This window comes from Lonchura striata, chromosome 15, assembly GCF_046129695.1.
Source record: "Lonchura striata isolate bLonStr1 chromosome 15, bLonStr1.mat, whole genome shotgun sequence".
Taxonomy (NCBI): domain Eukaryota; kingdom Metazoa; phylum Chordata; class Aves; order Passeriformes; family Estrildidae; genus Lonchura; species Lonchura striata.
In genome coordinates, this window is record NC_134617.1 from 13,702,443 (window position 1) to 13,725,226 (window position 22,784).

At 38.3% G+C, this 22,784-nt stretch overlaps 1 protein-coding gene across 1 annotated transcript in view; it reads left to right on the forward strand.

Annotated features, from left to right (window-relative positions):
- Nucleotides 1–22,784, forward strand: part of TENM2 (teneurin transmembrane protein 2) — a 616,146-nt gene that overhangs the window by 493,825 nt on the left and 99,537 nt on the right. The window contains exons 10-12 of the mRNA XM_021528631.3: nt 9,438–9,643; nt 16,154–16,349; nt 19,054–19,155. Of these exons, the coding sequence (XP_021384306.1) occupies nt 9,438–9,643; nt 16,154–16,349; nt 19,054–19,155 (504 nt within the window). The remainder of the gene's footprint in view (nt 1–9,437; nt 9,644–16,153; nt 16,350–19,053; nt 19,156–22,784) is intronic.

The window sequence follows — 22,784 nt, forward strand, 5'->3', positions numbered from 1 at the left end:
AAATGGAATGCTTTTTACTTGTGAGGTTCAGGTGTTTTCTTTGCTACATCAGTAAGGTCTTCTCTGGTTATTATAAAAATTATGGGGAGAAGGCAGAACAGAATGTTACAATTAGACAAAGCATCTCCCACACTTTAGTGTGCTGGGATGGTGGATGGTATGACTGGAATAGAAGTCTGAGCACTTGATTTTGGTCAGCTGAAGAATTCTGTTCAGAGGCTGAGCACTGCCTTGCACTCAGGACCTGTGGCTCGCATGAAACTTGGTAATTGCCAAAGCAAGTGTTAGAAGCAAATGCTGACACAGGATACCTATATTGGGAAAACAATCCATTAAAATAGACTTGGAAAATGAAACAAACTTGTTCTTTTATGAGCTTGATAATTTAATGGATTTGCTTCTGTTTTCAATAAATGCTGCTGCACCTCAGCTTCTCCATGTTTTCCATGGAGGATCTAGTTTTTACTTCCTCCTTGTCATGAAATCCTACATCCTGATAGTGCCAAAAACCTGAACATTTTTAGACAAGTGTTCATGGGTTTGGCTTTCATCTCTGACTGGCTGCAGGTCAAAGTGCATGACCAGCACATCCCTAAGTGCAAGGCAGAACGTTTTCATTGCTGCTGAACTGCCTCCAGGTTGTGCACAGGTGAGAGACCCTGTGGTTTTGGGCAGGAACCCGAAGAGCTCAGGTCGGCAATTATGGCCATTTAGCAGACAACTGCAGGGCTTTAACACCTTTCCCAGTTCCCTCCCTGCAGCTTTTTGTTGCCATCTCTGTGCAAATATAGGGCAGCAGGACTGCAGAATTGGAATGGCTTGTCTGCCTGGGGCACTTCAGTGCAAATTCTGGCAGTTTATCCCAGCCCATTCTAATTAGCTTTGTGCATTTGAAGAGGCTGAGATGCTGTTCTGGGAGTGGTAACCTCCTGTAGAGGAAACAAGGAGAGAGAACTGCTGGTTATGTCTTAAATTGCTGCAGTTAGCTCTCCTCGGAGCATGTTGGAAAAGTTTGCATGTTCTTCTGACATTTTGTAGAGGGTTGCTGAAATGCAACCTGATAACGTGGGGGAGGGAGGAAGAACAGTATTTAGGCAAGTAATCTTCCACAGTGGAATAAAATGAATGACAGGTTTGGATGAACACAAGGAATACCTAGAAGACAAATTCTAAGAGCAGGGAAGGGTGAAAAGTTTTTCTACCTCACCTTTCTTTTTATGTCCAAGTTAATATTGCTATCCCAGCAGTTTTTAGGAAAGCCTCTGACAGCTTTTAACACAACAACCATTTCAGGGCTCTGGCTGTGGAGAGTGACCTTTCTATAATTGACACAACTCAGGATGAAGCCATTCTTTTCAAAACACGGGTCTCCCAAAGAAACCTTTAACCCCTAGTCTGAGAAGGGCCACTTAAACACAAGCTGTGCCTACTCAGCAAGCAAAGCATTTTAAAGTAGAGCAATTTGAAAAGAGAAAAAAAAGAGCAGGTATTCAATTTGATCTGCCTGTTCCTTATTAAGAGACTAAATTTTGGTAGGAAATAATAAAACTGCAATTTAAGGGGAATGTAAATTACTTTATTACTGCATTTTCCTATCTGAATGAAAACAAAATTCACTATTAAGATAACACAGTTTCAGGTTTTTTGTAATTACACACTACATCTCACTAATAGTGGATATGTCTGAAAGGAGAAGGCAAGTGCAATGGGCAGAAAAATCCTCAGTGCTGCTTTAAAACTGCAAGTGAAGTCCACCATGCTGTGAAAGTTGTGTTCAACTAGGGATTTAAGTTAAAAGACAAAAACTCCTTCCTTAATACAGATAATAAGGCAGTATCCCTTCATAGTGTATAAAACCCCAAAAAGTGATACTGCCTTGGAATTTCTACAGGGATGAGATAGATTATAATAACATTAAAAAGCTTTCTGAGAGTGAAGCCCATTTATCTCTTATGTTGCATGAAGATAGCATTAGAATTTGGGTGTAATAAATCTAAATTAAGGGGGAAAGCGGGGGAAAAGAAAAATGCATGTTTGGGAATAATTTCTTCTTCAAAAAGAAGTGAAACAGATGACCTTATGGGATTTATCTGTGCCTAAATTCTATTAATCTGTGCCAAAAGTTTTCTACATTTAAAATTATGTGGTGGGCTAGACACACATTTGCAGAAAATCTGTGACAATGTGCTGTTTCCTTTCTAATTGACAGAATACACCTACACTAACCCCAGCTGAAAACCCATTTAAGAATGCTTTGGTGTCAACTTTTTTGTTTAGGACATATTGTCTTTGATGTGCTCACAAATTTAGCAAATTTTATAATAATTCAAAATTGACTTAGTACTTTTTATCTTGATTGTTTGCTACAGTAATGTTCTAGAAAGCTGAAAAACACAGGAATAGATTGTGATCTCTGATTCTAAAACCTCCCATTTTAAAAGACACCAAAAGTAATTGTGGACAGTTATGGAAAGATCACTTTAGGTATAATAAATGCACTGACTATTTCGAAAAAGTTGGTGAATTTGTGTTTTGATGCTCACATAATAGAGTTTGCTTCTCTCTGGATGAACCAACCTGATCCAAGTTCATGCTTAGTTTGAGGTATTTCATAAAGTCTACCACAGTGTATGTGGATTTCAGACTTTTTAAAAAAATATTACAATTATTAAAGCACTGAAGTGTCATGAAAAATACTTGTTTCCAGATATCAAATTCAGAATTACAAATATAATGTCAATAATGAAACAAAGAAAGTTGAATTAGCTCTTAAATTTGGCACCATCTCACTTGCTTGAGCTGAGAGAGAGGAAAAACAGATTTCTACTGATGTAGCAGTGATTGTCCTTGGATGGATGTGGAAAGCTGAGCTCAGCAGTCACTGTGGTGCTGTACAGGTTGTCTTCAGCTCTCTCCAAATGATGGTGAGAGCTCTGCCAGATGTGCAGCTGCGAGTCACATTTGGGTTTGCACACAAATTGTTTTCTAATAGTTGAGATATTTTATTAGCAATGCAGGACACAGGCAATGCTAAAGGAGTAACAAAATCCTGAAATGGGAGGATCTGCCACCCTGCCAGAGTGATGAGCTGGGGTTCAGCAGAGCAGCTCCTGACTCACTGCCCGAGGCAGCCGTGCTACCCCCGGCTGTGCTCCTGCTGAAAGCCACGGTGTAAGGACTCGGCAGCAGCTGCAGGGAACTCTCCATCCTCTTGTCAAGACAAACTCATCCCTCATTAACAATGTAAACAACATGAATCTCCCGGTTTCTGCTATTTCCTGTTAGACGCTTTGAAACAGACCATCAAAATGTAATAATAGTCAATGTGTTTTAAATGTCACTCCTCTTACCTTCATTCGGTTTAATCAAGACAAGCCATCATTTTCCAGGTGGATTAATCTTGTTAAGTAGTTATGTGGCTAATGTAATGTAGATCTTAATTAACACATTAGCAAGCAGAACTATTAAGATGGAGGCTATGAAGGCTGGCAGATGTGGTCTTCTGAAAATACAGCAGACTCTGTAAGGCTGTCTCAGAAGAGCAAAGGATTTGGCTAAATTCAACAGAAGAGGAGTTTTCGATTTGTGGGTGTGTAAATGGTGATAACATTAGTTGCTCTGTTCAAAGTTAGGTGATGAATTTGGTATATGCCATTTCCAAGGTTCCAATTTACAGAAGTCCTTAGTTCTCACTCAGGCACCAAAGAGATGAACAATCAGAGATGATTGTTCATCCGTGATTTAGAAATCCATGCTAGTGTGTATTTGCTTTTTGTGAAATGCAGTGAACCAACAGATCTTAATTTTATTTCAGTAATAATTTGCTTTTGATTCTGAAAGCAATGACTCTTGTGAAGCCGTGCTCACATGAATGTGAAGATGTGCCTAAAGTTTTAGGTGTATCAGGCATGTCATATTTTAGTAAAAGCAAAGTGCTTCATTTCCCTGCCACATTGATTGGCTGCAGCTGAGCCAGAGCTGGGGTCTTATGCAGACACTCCCTTTGAAGATTTTCTTTCCTCTTGCCACAACAGAAATTTAGGATGCTGACAAGACAACCTGAGGTTTTGGTTTTGTACCAGAAGCTGTTTTCCAGGACTTTTGAAAGCTCATAGACTCGAAGCTTCCTTCCTCCTCACTTCACAAAACAGAGCTCATTGGTACCTCAGCATCTTCAGTGTAACTGAAGTTCAGATGTGCCACAGCAGCTCCTGCTGACAAACTCTCATTGCCTGGCTTTTTAGCTCATTGCAGCTGAGGGAATTTGTATTGCAGTAGCAGTCAATCTATTGTACACATTCCAGAGATAATCTGTTCTCACCTGAGTCCTAGGGCACTTAGGTGATAGTAGATAATTTGAAGTGTAAGTTCATACAGTGAGTTGTCAGTATGGTAACAGTGCATAGCACTGATTTTTCTACTGAAGATATTTGTATGGAAAAGGCATTTTCTACTTTATTTTATTTGCCTTTATGGAATAATAAGACATGTCTGGTCATATATAAGTAGCAAATTTACTTAAGGAAAGAAGTTAAACTATCGTGAAGAACCATAGTAATTCTCACATGGTCTTTTTTGGCAAAAGGTCCATAGAGTCTATTTTTATATTGAATGGTTTCCTTTACACAGCTGTACCATAAATTTCTTCAGAATTCCAAGTCATCTGTGAAAATCCCTGGCTGTATAAAAAGAACAACAGAAAAATAAGCTAGATATAAAGATAAGCTATGTCTGTATCAGTGATTTATAAGAAATATAGAATTACAGGAAAAGAGGGTAAAGAGAGTTTAACCCACCGTGGTGATATTTATTCCTTGTGTTTAACTTGAGGTTGTCCACATTATCTTGGTAGCTCATTTCTGATCCATTGGTATGGTTATTCTGGTAGGTATTTTTCAAGAGTGCCATCAAGATGCAATTTGCAGTCATCCCCATGATAAAGGCACACAGCCACAGCACTGGAGTTAATTGCTGTTTAAATGTGATGTCTGTAGTGTGACACTGCTGGTAGCTAGATTTCATTTTTATTTTCAATTTTAGCTACAGTGTAGGATACTGTAGTTATAAATAATCAAGTATATCTGGTTTCAGTGTAAATACAGCTCTGCATCCACGGCTGACACTGCTTGACATCAGTTAAATTAAAGGCTGACTGGGCATGTCCCATCCACTGCCACCTTGAATCTGACCTCCAGCTCACAGATGAGACCTGCTGACAACTTAGCAGGGGGAGTTTGCATTGCTGTTGTCATGGATTGCCTGTCTGATAGCTTCAAAGGCAAATACACTTGAATGCTAAAAACAGTCTTTTCAAATGTATATGCCAAAATAGTAATTCAGCTGGGTAAATAAAACAGCAGTTTAAATGAATAAGTGTTATTTAGTTGATGAATATATGTTTGACTGATTGAAATGGCTCCCCTGGGTAAGATGAAGAAGTATGCTTTTAAAACTCTTTTGTAGATGTTTATAGAGAGAAAATGACAGGGGAAAAAAATCAAGTATCTATGGGGTTATGAGATAAACATAGAACTTTACAGCAGTCACCCACTACAGAGAGAATGATCTTGGGATTCATTTGTTCACTGCAGTATGAGTAGTTTGGGTTAGTGTTTCTTCACAGATTTGTCAGTTTGTCACATTTGTAACTTCACTTAAAGGCAGTTGATGCTCTTTGAATGTGATCTGCAGTGGTCCATCAAATGGAAAAGCTTCTAAAAATAGCTGGAGAGGAGTGAGTCAGGTGGCAAGATACATTCTGTGCATCAGGAGGTGAGGACTGAAGGGAGCTATAAAAAAAGTTTGAGTCTCTAGTGACAGGGTTTGCCAGTGGAGCTGTTAGTGCAGAAAAAGGCATTGCAAATACCAGTTAGGATGATGGTTTGCTTTTCAGGTTAAAAAATACAAACTTCAGCCATTAACTAAGGTAGATTCAGTGGTCATATCTACTTTGCATTCCTCTCTGTATTTATAACCTGGGGAGGAAGGAACGTGAAGAGGCCAGTACTGAGACATCTCCTGTAATATTTATATTTACTACTCTGCCTTCCTCATCTTCAAGGTGAGAACTGTTAATAATTCTGTCATTGTTAATAATTCTGTTTTACAAATAGGCATCTGAGAGCAAGATCATGACCAACCCAGGTGCCCTGGCAGTACCAGAGCAAGGAGCAGAGAACCAAGATGCTGTCACTGGTTTTGTGTCTCATACCAATAAGAGTAACTTAGCAGGAATTTATGAGAGCATGATTCAATAATGCATAATCTTTAGAGTTTAGTGATATCTTGTTGGACTTAAAACTTTATAAGCTGTTAGCTAAGCTTGCAAATATGAAACCTAGATTTTAGCAATTCAAAATTTAGTTATTACAGCATTGTAGTGTAGCTCTGTAAAAACAGGATGCCATGAATTAAATTCTTAAAAGCAAAAGGAAAGGATCCTTTCAGCATGCCAGAGGTGAGGCAGCAGCTGTTCCTTGCAGATGTGGCACAGGCTGGGTATAGAGCATTCTGCACTACAGAAATACAGACTGAAAGAGAGTCACCCATCTGCCCCATTCTTTGCTGCAGGTTAAAAATATCTCAATCACTTCTGAGAGTTGATCATCTAACCTAAAAATCCTTTGCTGTGGTGAACCCCTGTTACAATTCCCTTCCTGGGGAGGTTTTCTTAAGATGTTCCAGGAGGAGTGGTTTGGAGAACTAGAAACCAGGTCATTTGTGTTGTAGAGCAAAATAAAAGTGTATCTGTATCTTCCAAGGACAATATCAAACTGAACAGAATTATTTTAGTGTTGGGAAAACCTGAATCATGTGAATCATGTCTCTGGGCTCAGTAATAACTACAAATTTGATTGTCATAACTGCAGTTTTCACCAATTTTTATTTCACCATGATGACTTCAACATTCTGATGAGAAATACAAAGGAATTGCCTTCTTCTATTAATATTTTGGGGGAAAGTCTCACATCCAATATATTTTTTTACCTTTGCATTCTGAAGTAGTATCAATGTAACTCTGGTTCTTCTGATGGCTGAAATTTTATCATTTTAGCTTAATTGATGCATTTGAGAACCCTTGAGTCCTGAAAAGTGCCCTTTCACGTAGAGAAGTATGAAGAAGAATTTTGGATATTCAAAGGAAACTGAGGCTAAATTTTTCCAGAAATACTAAAACTTGATCCTCCATTAGAATTAAATTTATTTACAAAGTTACAATTCTAGAGAATATATACATAATTAGCAAAAGTCATTGGCAGTTTTGGAGCTGTTTTAAGAGCCAGTGAAACTTTAACTGCCAGGAGAGACTGTTGTGGCCTTACCATTCATGTGCTCCGTACATCTGCTGCACTGGATGATGATGATGATGATGATGATGATGATGATGATGATAATAATAATAATAATAACTCCTGGGAATAGTTTTTTCTTTGACTGGTTAGCTATGGATATATTGCTCCTGAAGAACAAGGTTCTTTAGAGTGTGTCACTGAGCCTTTTGCAGATCAGATACAGTTGATGTTCATTAAAAAATGATCAGTCTGCTTCCAAAGAAATTACAGTATGCTTTTTCATATTGAAAAAATATTCATCATTTATTACCATATGTTGGAATTGTGAAGTAAATGTAATGTTCTCAAAGGAGGTGAAGGTGCCTGCAGTCTTTTGCTGACTTCCCAGCTCTGCCACTGTTAGTATAACATGTCACAGGTGATTTTTGGTGTGCTCTCTGCCCCTGGTTTTCCTCTCCATGTAGGTAGGTAAGAACTAATTTAAATTCTAGTGAGGTGGTGCCTGCCTTCATTGAGATAGGAACCTTGAGATATCCTCTGTTGCAGTAGCTCATTAGAAATGAAAGCAGAACATGTTTGGATCTGGTTGCTCTCTGTGGCTCTAAGGGCACATTGCTGGACACTCTCAGACATTTTTCCTTTCTTTGCAGCCTCTTGTTGCAGCTTCTTCTGCTTTCTCTTTCTTTGTCAGTGATGTTATTGTAGCCCCATTAACATAGAAAATGAAAAAACAAACAAGTTGCCAAAAACTGTATAGCAGTTGGTATTCAGAACATTCTTTTACCATTTCAAAACACCACCAACATAGTATCTGTTTCATTATGTACAAGTGTAAGTGCTGCTAGCATAGATAATTTAGAATCTATAATTGAAACCGTGCTTTTGCAGCTCTCTCAATTAAAGATAGTCAAGACAGAAAAGCTGTTATGTACTTACCTGCTGAAATTATATGTTGTTCTGTGCCATCCCATTACATTCATACAGTGCTGGAATGTATTTCAAAAGTAACTTACCATGTATTGAAAATAGCATTACACCATGGCAGAAGAACCCTCATGAAGTGAACACTGAACTTTTTACAAATGCTGTCAGGTTGTATCAGAGGTATCATTACCATTCAGTCTGTGGTATTAATGATACCTTTAAATTTCTGTGATTGTCAACAGATATTTTCTGTGGTTGTCTGGTTTATCATAGTGACTGTTCTAAGAATTTTAAAATGGATATCTCACCATGTTGTTTGGGAATGTAGAGCACAAAATCAAGTGTTGCTGCATATTGTAGCTTAAAAACACTGCTAACTCCATATTCTGCACTCCATGTTTAAAATATGTGTAGCCTCAGAACCTGTTCAGTTGAGAACAGAAGGGATTTGCACCATGTTTTAAGAGTTGACTATTTCATGGGCTGGAAGCCAGAGAACTCAACCAGAAAGGCCTTGTATCTTGTCTTCAATAATGCATGCTGAAAAACCAACAAATGATGGATTTTAACTAACCACAGCACAAGGGAAAAAGACTTGTAGATAGACCCAGCTTTAGGCAGAGAGAACTTCAAAGGCACTGCACTGAGTTGTGTAACTCTGTGCTAACTCTGTTTCAAGGAGAAGATGCATGTTACAGACATTGTCCTCTAAACCCTTTTGTGTGCATTTCATTCCTTCTGTCAACTCTCTTGCCTGTGACCTAAAGTCTATTGGACAACTTCAGTGAAGAACAGTGGCAATGAAAATTTGCAATCAGTTCATTTAGATTGAAGATACCCTTCAGTTCACCTTTCTGGCAATTTTTTTTACCCTGGTTGTGTACAAGATGCAACTGAAAAGAGCACAGGGAGATTCACATGTGTTTAATTGACTCTGCTGTTGCTGTTTGATCAGTGAGGAGCAATCATAATTTAAGGGTTTGAGGGATGAGAAGATTGCTGATGCTCCACAGAAAAATAAGGTTTGCAGAGTTTTTGCTTCAAGCATAAGGGCCAAATTCTTACCTACTGATTGAAACAGTAGGCAGATTGCATCAGAATGAGAAAGTTACATTTTGATTTAAGAGGTGTCACTGCCACAGATGTTCATCTTGAATGAATAAAACTACCTGTATTAAAATCACTTATCTAATTTGATTTGTATTTGCTTTTGTTTTATAGGACCATGGGTCACTAGGAATAGCAGCATAGATAGTGGAGAAACAGAAGTTGGCCACAGAGTCACCCAGGAGGTGCCCCCCGGAGTTTTTTGGAGGTCTCAGATCCATATCAGCCAGCCACAGTTCCTGAAGTTCAACATATCTTTAGGGAAGGATGCTCTTTTTGGTGTTTATATAAGAAGAGGACTCCCACCATCACATGCCCAGGTACTTTATCAATGTGTTTGTTGGTTTTGAATGTCAGAATGCAAAACTTAGGTCATGTTTCTTAGGTTTATGTTGGAGTATACAGGATTGAAGTTGAGAGATTTCCTAAATTCCTTCATTTGTCATATTTGTTGTTACATGCTTCAACAATACATTTATAAAATAAGTAATTATGTCATACAAGCTTTTAATTCTCTGGTATAATCTTGGCACAAATTGGGATAAAACTATCCCACTATCTATGAGGCAGAACTGATGAGTTGAGGACCAAAATCTTTGATTAGACTTGAGAGTAAAGGAGTGAGGAGGTTGACATGGCTTTATTACCTCTGCTTCTAAGAATTTCCTTTGCAGAAAAACTTTGGCTGTGCAAAATTCACCAGCTTTCTGTAGTAAGCTGTTTTCCAGTGTTCTGTGAGTTACTGGATGGGTGTGTTTGAGTGGTAAGAAATCAGCATCAGCAGTGTGCAGCCCAAGGAGGGGAAGACATATAGTCAATTTTCCATGTTAGCATATGTTGTCCTGAAATTTGATACAAAGACTGAAAAAATTAGGAAATTGCAGCGGACTGCTGACTGATTTTCAGTCATTTCCAGCCATCCAGGCAACACAAAATATATATCTTCAGAGAATATCTTCCAGGGTGGGAGCCTTTCTTAAGAATGTTTTGATTTGGCTGTAAGGCTTCATTCAATATGCTATCTTGAGGGTGAAATTATGTCTGTAGATCTTCAGCTATTCCAGTGAGGTAATGGCATAATTCATTGCACATGTCTCATTTAATTCAGAATTTTAGTGCTCACTTCCCCTATTCCATCATGAATAAAATGGCAATTTAGTCAAGGAAAACAAACAAAAGTATAAATCATGAAATGAAAATTACTTAGGGCAACCAAAGCTCCAAAGCAATCATCCAAGTTTGCTATAAATGCAGGTTAATTTTAATGTTTTGACTAAGGTATGAGGGAGGTATGCCTGTATCTTTTACAAGAAATCCAATTGGCAGTAGTTGGTAGTATAAAATATTTTTCTTAATTCAGGATGAACTTTATATTGCAGTATGATCAGATGTATTTGTTCTAGATTTCATTATGATGTCCTCATCTGAGAAGGCTCTGATCAGGCAGAGTTTTTTCCTTTCACTCCATCTCACATGAATAGAATAGAAATTGTGTGACCTTTCTGTTAAATTAAATAATGAGTAATATCATCTGTGTTTCCTCTTGAGCTGGGTTCCTCCTCAGGGGACCTGCTTTCCATTCTTCAGAGGAAGCAGTTCTAAACCTCTTCATAAGTGGGGTTAATGAAACACGCTGTAGATAAACTAGTATAGATGTGGTCTGAATCTGCAATATGAACCAGCATAAACTTCCCCACATTTAGACAGGGTCCTGGTGCTTGTTAATAGGGTGCTACAGCAGGAGATTCCATGGCAGTTTTGCCCAGCAATCAAAATTCAGTCAAGCTGCTACCAAGAGAAATTGCTTTAGAATAAGAAATGCAAGCTGTTACAGACCTGAGTTAGTGCAAAGAAGCCTTGTTCTGACAGAAAGGAGCACAATGCTTTTGTATGAATGAAAACAGTCTGAAGTTAACACTAGACGATATTTTAAAATTGAAATTGAAAATCCTTGTTTCTGTAGGTTAGGGACATGAGCTCTAAAGCAGTGAACAGCTTGACAGTTCATCACTGATCAGTGCTCATATGTCAAGCTGAGTAAAATCCTTTGTGGGAACAAGTCAATAATCAGCAAATTAGGTACATGATTAACCTGAGACAACAAGATGCAGTTCCTGTCTGAGAGCCCTGCTGAGATTTAACCTTCTCAGTATTACTGTTTAGCAAATATTCCAAGTGCCTGGTTTAGTCAGTCAAACTGATGTAGCTGTAAACTTGTCTGGATGCAGCCTGTGTGCGTGTGCATGGGGAGTGGAGCTCTGGAGGAGAGGCAAAAATGCAGCTTTGAGTGGCAAGCAGGAGTACAAGCAGGGATACAGTGATTTTGGGCAAAATCCCTCCAACCTGGGTAATGCTATGCAGAAATAACAAATTGCACATTGCAGGCTTGAATGATCAATAGGAATTTAGCAGAAGAGAGTCATATTAATAGAACTGATAATGTATAGAAAATGAACTGAAAATGTCAAATAATGCACAAAGTGACTCTGCAGAGCTTACAGCAATTATGGTGTTGCTACATGCTGGTAGCATGTTCCAAATGATGCATGAAATGAGGTAACCTGAGAAGAACTTCACTGGAATGTCTGGAGAAGGCAGTGCATGGAGCTGTATTGTTTTCATTTCCAGCAGTGTGGTTTATACTTATAAATTTTTCATGTCAAAATGAAAACTTTTCATCCGGAACAGGAAATACCTTTATTTGAAAAAAAAAAACCAGGAAGCATCAGTGTTCTCTTGGCTTTTAGCAGGTGCTCAAACACTTTTAGGTGCTCTCAGCCACAGGGCTGGCCTGAACTGGCTGGCTTGTGGCACATCCAAATGTGGGAATAAACCGGTTGGTTGGCTGCCATCATGGGTGTCAGATGTTTCATGGCTGTATTTTAATGAATAATTACCAACTGGATTTCATGAAGAACTAATTTTAGAGCACTTTGCAAACAAGTTTCCCTGCCATATGTTTTCCTGGCTGCTTAGATCCTACAGGGCTTTGGCATGAAGGTGAATGCTGGCCGCCACGCCAGGCGTGCTCCCCCTCTTCTGTTGAATATTCATCCCTTATTGAGACAAGAGCTCTAGGAGATCATTCTTTTCAATTCCTCATCTCAAAAACTCCTAGGCATGCAAATTGTTTCAAATCTAAGACAATTATGAAGATTATGGCAGCTCTCTGCATTTCCAGTCCTGAGCCTTGCGAGCTCCTTCAGCTCCACAGTGGTCACAAGTGGTTCCCTTCCTCTGTGTGTGGCTCTGCAGTGATGGAGTCACAACCATAGGTGTGAAGTTCCCAAACTGTTCTGCTGACTCCCCATGGTTATGGGCAAAATAAAGTCCTTATTAGCCTATGAATAAAATGCATCAGAGGGTAGAAAGCCCTGAACGGAGAAATTATAAAAACAAATTGCTCAGAAAGAACTTAGCATGAGATTTTAGGTTTGTAAATAAAAGTAAGCAGTAGGATTTCAGTATGCTGGGTAGTAAAAATAAACAAACTCACTGAGAGAGTGAATTTGGAATTTGTTTAGCGATGCAGGCTGGCAAGTCACTTGCTTATATTGAGCTTTAATCATAGTAAGTACTCCCTGCTGCAAAATTGAACTCTGATGATGTAGTCATTTGGGATTTCTGCTGCATGTTGTTCCTGACTGTTTTAGCCATTTTTGTGACTTTCAGTGTGAAGCCATGAAACATAAAGGATCATAAAAAAAGAAAACAAAAAAGCCAAAAGTCAGTGAAACTTCCAAATTACTTCAGCAATTTAATTTGGCTTGACATGTCCATTCCCTAATTCATGTGATTTAGTGGCCTCTTTCTTAGCAGTTGTGTGTGTGTGTTAGATTAAGGATTCTACAGTTGCTTTTTAATGATCATGAAATTACTTGCCTCCTTTTCCTAGATGGGTTTTCTAATCTATTCATATATATGCCAATAAGTAGCTTTAAAGCAAGAGTGATATCTTCAGCACATTATGTAAAAGTAATTAATCATGCAAGGGTGGTAAATCAGAAAATCAACAGGGCCGTGAAAAGCAAAATGATGATTCAGCCAAGCATGTGAAGAAATCTTATCTACTTGTGAGTTCACAGTGTCATCTTGGTGACCCTTCAATCAGGGATTTTCAATTTTGGGGCACATACCTCATCCTTACTAACATATTAAGATTAATATACCCAGGGAACCACCAGCAGATGGTCCTTCTATTTTTTTCTCTCAGACCTGAGGGATAAAAATGTGGTTTTGTTTTCTGTATCACTTTGCACCAGTACTTCAGCATTCACAGTTATCCAGATTCAGTAATTTTGCTTTTGCCTGGGCATTAAATTATTTCTCATACTTTGATTAAAGAGGGGCAATACCACTCTTAACTGTCCCAAAGTTAAAATCATTGTGCCAAGGGACCTGCTCTCACTAGGTCACACCCCGTCATCATGAAAAGAGATTCTGCAGCTAAAACTACTTCAAGCAGCTTCAGGCTGAAAACTCTTCCCCTTCGATCTGGCCAACTGCTGAGCCTTCTCTACTATATGAGGTAGAATCAGCATCAAACAGAGGGAGGCAGAGGAACCTGCCAGCACAAGCAGAGACGAACAGCATGTTGCCAGTGAGAAATGTCAGCTTTTATTGCTGCTTCCTTAGTTGACCCTTTGTGAACAATTGTTCTGAAGAGCACAATTTCTTTTTCCCAAGATGTTGCCCAAGTAATAACATTTCCCATGGAGGTGATGAGTCTGCCCTTAACCTCTGACTGTTAGGCAATGGCTTTTAGCAATCTTCCCAAATGCCATTGATTTCAGAGATAGATATATGTGTGTTTGGTACCTCACATATGCTGAAAGTTACTGGCATACCAGAATTCCCTACATTTCTGGCATGTTTTGCCTGAATTTTACTAATTTATCTGATTTACCTTTTCCCATTTAAATCATATGTGGAAAAAGGCTCAAGTGGATGGCAATCAGATATTGAGTGAAACTTTTCATTCCACTTCTCTTAATTTGTTCCTTGTTTAAAAGCATAGGATAATAGGTAGGGTGCATAATGCACTCACTGTGATGATAGCTCTCAACATTGGTAGATTGGGGCTCAAATTCCTCCCTGCCATGGATTTCCTTTGTGGAAAAGCTGCAGGTTGGTGTCAGTTCCACAGTTTACCAGGAAGACAATAGTTCTTCCAGACATTTCCCTTTGTTGTAAGGCTGAGAATACCAGGGCTCTATAATACTGAAACATAAGAGATTCTCAGCTAGAAAGGTGAGGTTTTATACCCCAGTTTTGGGTAGATGTGATGGCACTAGAGTGTTAAATTTGTCTGTCTCTTCCACTAATAGGGAGAATCTTCATTATTTTATCACAAATAGTGAATCATTTACTCGGGCTCACAGTTCATGAGTGGAATACAGTGTGCAAGACAGTGTGTGTGTCCTTCTCTGGATGTTTGTTCTATTTAGGAGGCAAGGTTACACTTTTCTGTTTAAACTGAAAGCAAGGGAAGGTGGATGTTTTCTCGTAGCTGTTGCGGGCACAGCCTGGAAGTGTTAGAGATAACAGAGGGAAATGTAATGAAGCTACTGGCAAGCAAGCACATACTATTACTGTGTTTTATTGAACACATACATCTTTCTTTAGACATGTCTATCTATCTCTATCTACTCCTACACAGATAAATGTGTCTAAAACAAGATGTGTTTTCATAGGGGACTTGTTATACAGCTATCAAAAGATTAGATATATTGTTTTTGGTGTTTCTTAAGGGCTTCCCTTAGATAGGGACTATGAGATCTACTCAGTTGAGCTTGAGAGCTCCAGAATCACAGACATTAATGACAGAAAAGAGCCTATTAGGACAGCTATCCCAGCTGCTTTGTTATGCAGAGTTATTCCCTGTTGTAGACTAACCAATATTTCTTCCAGTCTTGTTTAATTGTGGCATTTCCATTGGGAGGCTATTTACTGAGCTTAATAGATGGGAAGCTTATCTGACATTCATCTTAAATTTCTTTCTTTCTTTTTTTAGTTTCATGCCATTAATGGTGCCATCGCTCTTATGCTCTAAATAATCACTTGCTCTGTTTGATCCCTTTTCCAAAGATTAATGCAATGTTCTACCTTATTTGGAAGCCATCCAAACATAAATTCTCAGTTTTCCTTAATATAATTTCAATTCCCTTATTTGTGTTATTCCTTTCCATGCTCCCTCTGGTTTTTGTATCACTTACCTTGATTGTTCCTCATACAAACTCAGGTAAGCAACTTTTACTCTGTGATATAAAACTTGTGCAGTGTATTTTTATCTGGTGGTGAGTTACATTAGACAAACAAATTTCCTGTCTGTGCTATTCCTGTTTCACATTCTGGGGGCTTCCATTCAATGATATGTCTGGAGTTACACCTCAGATATCTGTTCCTGTTTCAAATAGAATTTATTGCAGGCTATTGCTTTGAAAAGGGTGTGGGTCTCATGAGTCTCTGAAAGCTGTGTAGGAACCTAAAATAAATGGTTCAAATAATAGATTTCAAATTGTTTCTCAAAAACCATCCTGCAAATTTGTATTTTATGATCACTTATGCGGAGGAAAGATGCATAATTCTAGGTCACTGTTTAAGAAAGAACAAAAGTCACAGAATCTCTTTGTGTTTCATGGTCAGCTTAGTGTATGTTAGTTTCACATTTCTTCCAGAAACACCATTTTATAAAGAGGTAGGGGAGCAAATAGAGAGTCAGGTTTTTGAGCTGAAACATTCTGTATCCAGGTCTGTTTGTTTGGGATTTTGTTTGTTTGTGTTCTCTTTTTTTTTCCCCTTGTTTTTTTTTCTTTTTTTCCTCCCTGCAGTATGATTTCATGGAACGTTTGGACGGCAAGGAGAAGTGGAGTGTGGTGGAGTCCCCGCGGGAGCGTCGCAGCATCCAGACGCTCGTTCAGAACGAGGCCGTGTTCGTTCAGTACCTGGACGTGGGCTTGTGGCACCTGGCCTTCTACAATGATGGCAAGGACAAAGAGGTGGTCTCCTTCAGCACAGTCATTTTGGGTAGGTATTTCCACCAGCTGGGACTTCTCCTCTGTGTTTATATCCTCCCTTACCCAAAGTTGGAATATTTTCCTGCACTTCTCAGTATTTGCCCTGTTTTTCCTTATGTTATGCTGTGCATTTTTTTTTCAACACTACTCTGGCAAATATTCAGTAATGGGGTGTGCTGACATTAATTCATTAATTTTTCTCTTAATATTTTAGTATTCCCATAGATCTCAAGTTAAGTCTTGAAAAACAAGGCTCAGAAAATTCAGTGTGGTTTTAAGCATTCCCCAGCTAATATTCCTCTCTCTTATCTCTGTCATTTTGATACTTTTTATTTGCTTCTCTGAAGATGCTTCTGTACACCCAGGTGGAATAGTATCCAACAGGAGAGCTGTTTAATCTTGGTGGAAAGACAGCTCAAGAAGCTGATACCTGCAAATGAGATTATTGTTTGCAGCCATCCTAGAGATTGATTGAGCCAGTTAATTAGTGTATGTTGCTTTACAGCTTGCCACTCACCTAATAGGGAGTGATCTCCTCAACATGGTGGAAGAACATCCAGCTGCAGTTTTCTTAGAATAGGATTACATGCAGTTGAAGATCAAACTGAGTCTAAATTCTCCAAGCTTTATTAGATTTGTTGACCTTTGAAGCTCTTAATGAACTTTGCTGACTATCTTTTCACAGTGGTACAACAAATTCTGAGGTATCCTATGTGATATTCGGTCCTGGCTGGTGAAGTCTTAAATGGCACTGTGTTCTATAAATCTGTAATTCCTCTTACTTCAGGGGAACTGTAAAAAGTAAAAGTGAGGTTTTAGATTTCATGAAAAATAGTCAGAGGTGTTTTCTAGTCTTGCCTTATTAATAATATGTAGCTTAGGTGTTTTCCCTTTTTCATTAGTATAGCATTAATTTTGTTGGCCTAAGTCCCAAAGGGTGTAGGTGGATAATAAATATTGTCATTGAGTACAAACATAATTGTTACCCTGAATTAAGATGAAAAAAACTTTTCTATGAATGTTGGAAAATATTTTTTTTTATATTTTCCCATAGAAGGCTTTTTCCACTTCTCTAAAAACAATCTTGTTATGCCCCTGTTGTGCTTAAAAAAACTAAGGATATTATAAGCTGCCCTGTAAAGGGTTGCCTGACAAAGGCTATAGCTTTCAAGAGCATCAAAGGTGTAATAGCCAGGTAGGCTACTTGATAGAGCAATGATAGTAATTGAAATGAAATCTGGAGAAAAATATAGTGTTTTATCTGGTTCTACACACCCCTTGTATCAGATGCTTCATAATGAAAGGCTCTGAGACAGCTGAACATCTCTCTGGTGTGGAAGAGGAGGAAGAATAACAGAAATTATGTTAACTCCCAGGCAATACTAAATTTACCATGATTTTGAATACATAGGAAATGCTTTTGTGTGCCATGAAGCAAAATAATGAATAAATTTATAAACAAGCTTCTTCATGAGACAAATTGATATCTTTGAGCATTACATTTCAATTTTTCTTTTCATTGTTCACATGACTCATTTCAAGAGCCCAAGCTAATGACATCTCTTTAAAAATTTGCTTTAGACATTTTGTGTTTGGTGTCCTGCAACTGTGAAATTAGATTTAAAGTTCTATCTGAATCCTTTTCTTCTTTACAGTTTAATTTGACAAATAAAAATACTCTCTATAGTTCAGCTAGTTCCAAATCCAAATTCTCTTTTCTGTGTAGTACAGCAGCTTGATTTGGTGCCTGGGGTGACAGAACCATTTAGTTTGGAACCCCAAGTCCCACAACAACAGGGAGTGATAGTGAAGAGTAATATTCCAATTAGATTTTTGTTCCAATAATTCACTGTTGAAAATATGTTCTGTTTAAACCCAACAGCTTTCAAATTAAAACTATTTTAAGAATGAATTTCAAAAATTAATTTTATTTTTAGATTGCTATTATGCAAAGTAGTGTATGCTTTATCCAAACGATAACAGAAATTGTGGAAAATAAGTATTTTGGTACAGCTGAAATATCATCAGGCTTATGTGTCTACTCTTCTCACATTATTGAGGTCATCAACATCTCATCAGTCACTCAAACTCTGATACTAAACTTTGTCCTCTGTTTTTACAGAACTCTTCTTCATCCTGTTGCACAGCTACTTGCATCTTTTTAATTCATTTCTTTAAGGAGCGAGTAGATTTGCCAGAGCAAGAGATCCTCTTTGTCATGTTCAGCAGATATTTTTGTCAGCTTAATTAATAAGGCTTTAAATGCCTGTAGAAGGAGAAGAAGACACAGTCCTTGGGGCAATCAGTTTCCCATGGCAGAGTGGTTGAGCAAGAACAGTCTCATTGCAAAAGGATTTTCCTGAGGAAGCACTGTGTTTGCTGCACAATATAAACTCAAGCATGGCTGTAGAGGTCTTAAGAGGTCATGCCTTTTTTTTAGGAACAGAGGATTTAAGCACTATCAGAAGACTTTGGGTTCTAATAAAGCCCAGAACTTAATGTGTGTCTTTAGTGTGTCACTAGGTCTCTACACATACTCATGCTGTCATGAAACTCAGTGCATTCTGCTTCACCTGAGCCTTGTCCTGCTAATATTGTTAGGGGTTGTACTTCCAAGTATTGAGGACAAATTAAAATGGAGAAAAAATAAACAAAAAATCTGTAGCCTAACTAGGAACTAACCAATTAATATGCTTGTGATGCTTTAATTTCAGACTCAGTGCAAGACTGCCCACGTCACTGCCATGGGAATGGCGAGTGTGTCTCGGGTGTTTGCCACTGTTTTCCAGGATTTCATGGAGCAGATTGTGCTAAAGGTATCATTTTCCCTATATTTACAAATAACCAGAGTGTGTGTCTGTGATCTATTGATCTACAGTGCCTGCTAGCGAGCATGGAGATAGATTCAAATAGAACAATTTGCTTTTTTATTCTTAGATCTTGAGTTAAATAGGTTTAAGAGGAAGTATTGCCACATTTTCAATGAGCTTGCATAGCTACAGCCTTTTTTTTTTGTGGCAAAGGCAGTAAACAGTGGCAGAAAATATTCTGGAAAAGTGGATGAATTATCGATGCTTTCTGATAATCATTAGCTGGTCTGCAAGAAAAGACTGATTGTATTCATTGATCGAGTGTAGTATATATTCTGGCTTGCCTGAGCCTTACTTCTAGTACAAAGCATCTTTCTTGCATATGAAATTACTCTTTGACCAAAGGAACTTTACCTTTTGTAGAAAAATAGGTAGGACCTGATAAAATCTTAAAATAAACATTTTCTGAAATGTCAATTGTAAATTTTAACAACTAAAACTGGGAAACACACTGCTACCAAGAATTAAGTAGAAATCTAAATGACATCTACGAATTGGCAGTATGTGTTCATTAAGTTCTTCTGAGAGTTTTGGATAGCAGTCTTAGGGAAAGGATTCATAAAGAAGGACCTCTTTAGTTTGCACAGCAGTAGCAGATATGTGGTCTAAATTCAGTGGCTTGGTTGTATTCCCCTCTGAGCACACTCAGAACATTTTGCAATTTGCTTGCTTCTTAGTTTGCGTGAGATTTAGGCACACTATCAATATCATTCTTACTAAGGGGTTGTTAGTGTTCCAAGGGGAAAAGCCTGGTGTTTGAAAGCTTTTTGAAATAACTTGAAGAGCCTTAGAAATTTGCTCCTTTCTTCTTCGACTCCTGATGCAGTCGTGAGGAGAGTTTCTCTATGACTCCTGTGGCATATCCCTGTGTCTATGAAATATTCCTTGAGTAGCTGCTGTAGTTGTACTGGAGTGAATAAATTCCTGGGTTTTGTCTCCACATTTGGCTCTTGAAGGTGCCCCAGTACAAAACAAAAAAAAAAAGATAAATAGAGACCCCAAGGGGCTTGAAAAGCTAAGACTGCTATTTCAGCACTTGCCCTGCTCATTTTACAGAACACTTCAAATAGTTGTTTGATTACCTGAGAAATTAAGACAGCTGGTAAATCTGGAGAGGAGATATCTGTATTGCACAAAGTAAATGGTGTGACAATGTGAGCTATAAATACAGACTGACAGCTCTGTGCATTTCTGTGGTGTTAACCTGTGAAAGTATGCATGCAGTGACTGTGTGCTTCACTGCCACCCTTCACACATACATGGCCATTATATCAACTCATTTGCATTTTGAGTTGTGGAGCAATCCTGCATTGTCTACTGAACCTCTGTGTAGCACTGTATGCTGTGTTAGTGCTAGAAAATACTTGTTCAGGCTGTGACAGATAAATAGCTTTTGAATAGGGTGCTTGTCAAACTATTTGTCAGGCTTCTCCTGCCCCTCAGTGCATTCCCTCTGCTTCCTGCTTTGTCCTTTCCGTGTTGTCTCTTTCCCCTCAAAAGCAGAAATGGTTTCATGGAAGCTTCCTTCAACTCTTGTACTGTTTTCTTGTCAGACATCATGGTATTTCTAAAGAACAAAGAAGCTTGAAAAACTGCACAAAATGAGAACATGGATGTGTTGACAGAAGTGGTGTTTCTGTGCTGGAACAGCTGCACAGTGCTATCCTGAGAGATGGGTGTAAGGGCTTTTTGCCTCACCTCTTTCATGCCTGTTCTCACAGCCACAGGCTTTTCTGCTTACTTGAATGCTCTTCATATGTGAGAGCAGTTTCAGAACACGGGAATCAAAACTGGAATTCTATGTAGGGTAAAGCACAGTAAAATGAGATAGAGAATTACATCTTTTGCATCATATTACATGTATGGACACATGTTTAATGTACATCTACCATAATGTTAAATTTATATTTGAACTGTCACAAGTATGGAAGGATAATGGTTTTTTCAATTTTATTTTTTCAATTATTATTTCCCTAGCAATGCATCTTTCAATATCTCATTTCTCCACAATAAAATAAGTTGAGGCAAGACTCAAATAGAGAAATGTGGAGAAAATGTGAGCAAGCTCCTCAGATGGCTTTTAGAACTTGGTCCATGCAGTAGTACCAGTCTGAGTGCTTCCCTTTGTGTGAACCCCAAGTCTGACTGATAGGAAATGCAATCCTTTATCCCAGGGCTGATTCTGAGACCATCAGAGGCAGTGAGACACCAGGGGAGTCTCTGCAAACCATTTGTAGGCAGTGCACAGGGACCCCTCCATCCACGTGATTCGAAAAGATGAAAATGGAGGAAAGCTGTGAGAGTCAGCGCAGATTTAACTTCAGATCCATTAGCTTCAAGAAAACACTATGAAAATTATTGGAAAGAGATGAACTTTTGGCCCAACCCACAGGCTGTAACACATTTTCCTACCCTGATTGAAATGGAACAAACTTCACCCTCTCAAACAGTCCTGCCAAACACTGTGTGGGGTATTTCTCATTCTCATTCTGTGGAAATAGCTTATTATCTGGTATTCAGTATCAGCAGATTTACTCCATTCTTGCTTAGGCAAGATTCCCTTTGGAGTTTATCCTTATTAAGGTTAAAGAATTTCATCTAACATACAAAAAAGGTAATGATACATTTTGATCTCATGTGGATAAGATATGGCATACAAAGAAAAAGAAAATCTGATAATCAAAGGATAATTCCATGCAGAGATGTGTCCTGATAAAGCAAGTGTGTACAGTTAAAGCCAGTGGAAGATTTGCTGTGGATTGAACTGCACTGTGAGTAACCTCTTGTCCACAATTACGTGTAGGAGCCATTGGTGAAAAGCGATTCTCTGGCCAAGGATCAATTAAAGGATCAGACACACAGCTGTGATTAACTTAATTTTTTGGTGTGTTGCACCTTTTTCTATTCATCTCTATTTTTCTGTAAGTTCTGTGATATAATCACTGAAGTATATCAAAAAGTCCTTCTTTCTTAGGATTCTTGCTGTTTATGTCTGATCATGGTTTGGATTTTCAAGGTCCGTGGTGAATCTGCAGGCAGGCATCCTTCAGCACGTCCTGCCTTTCACCACTTGGGAATGGAGTTCAGTGCTACAATGAGTTCAGTTCTAGAAGTGACTCAGACTTGGCTATAATATAATTTCATTTCATCTCATAAGATATTTGAAGGGCATGCAACTCTTCCACTCCTTTAACAAAACCACTTCCAAAGACACTGTCAAATGCTGTTTTGCAACTGTGAGCAGAGCCTCCTTTAATTTTGCATTTTAAAATACTTGGATTTGCATCATAAGCATCTTTAGCTAATCTGAAAAGGTGAACAATGCACCATCACATAGGATTTCTACATTGATATGATGAGCATAGCCTGCTAAGAGATGGTGTCCAATTTGTGAAAGGACAAAAATGGAGTCAAGTAGCTTATGTCAACTGCCATGAAGTTGCCATTTAGCAGATACTTCTAGTTGATTATGCAATGTAATAAGAAACATGCTTAATATTTTAATCTAAATGAAATGAAGGCTTTTGGATTTTTTTAAACCAAAAATTTGTGCGATGTTTGATCAGTTGACTTTT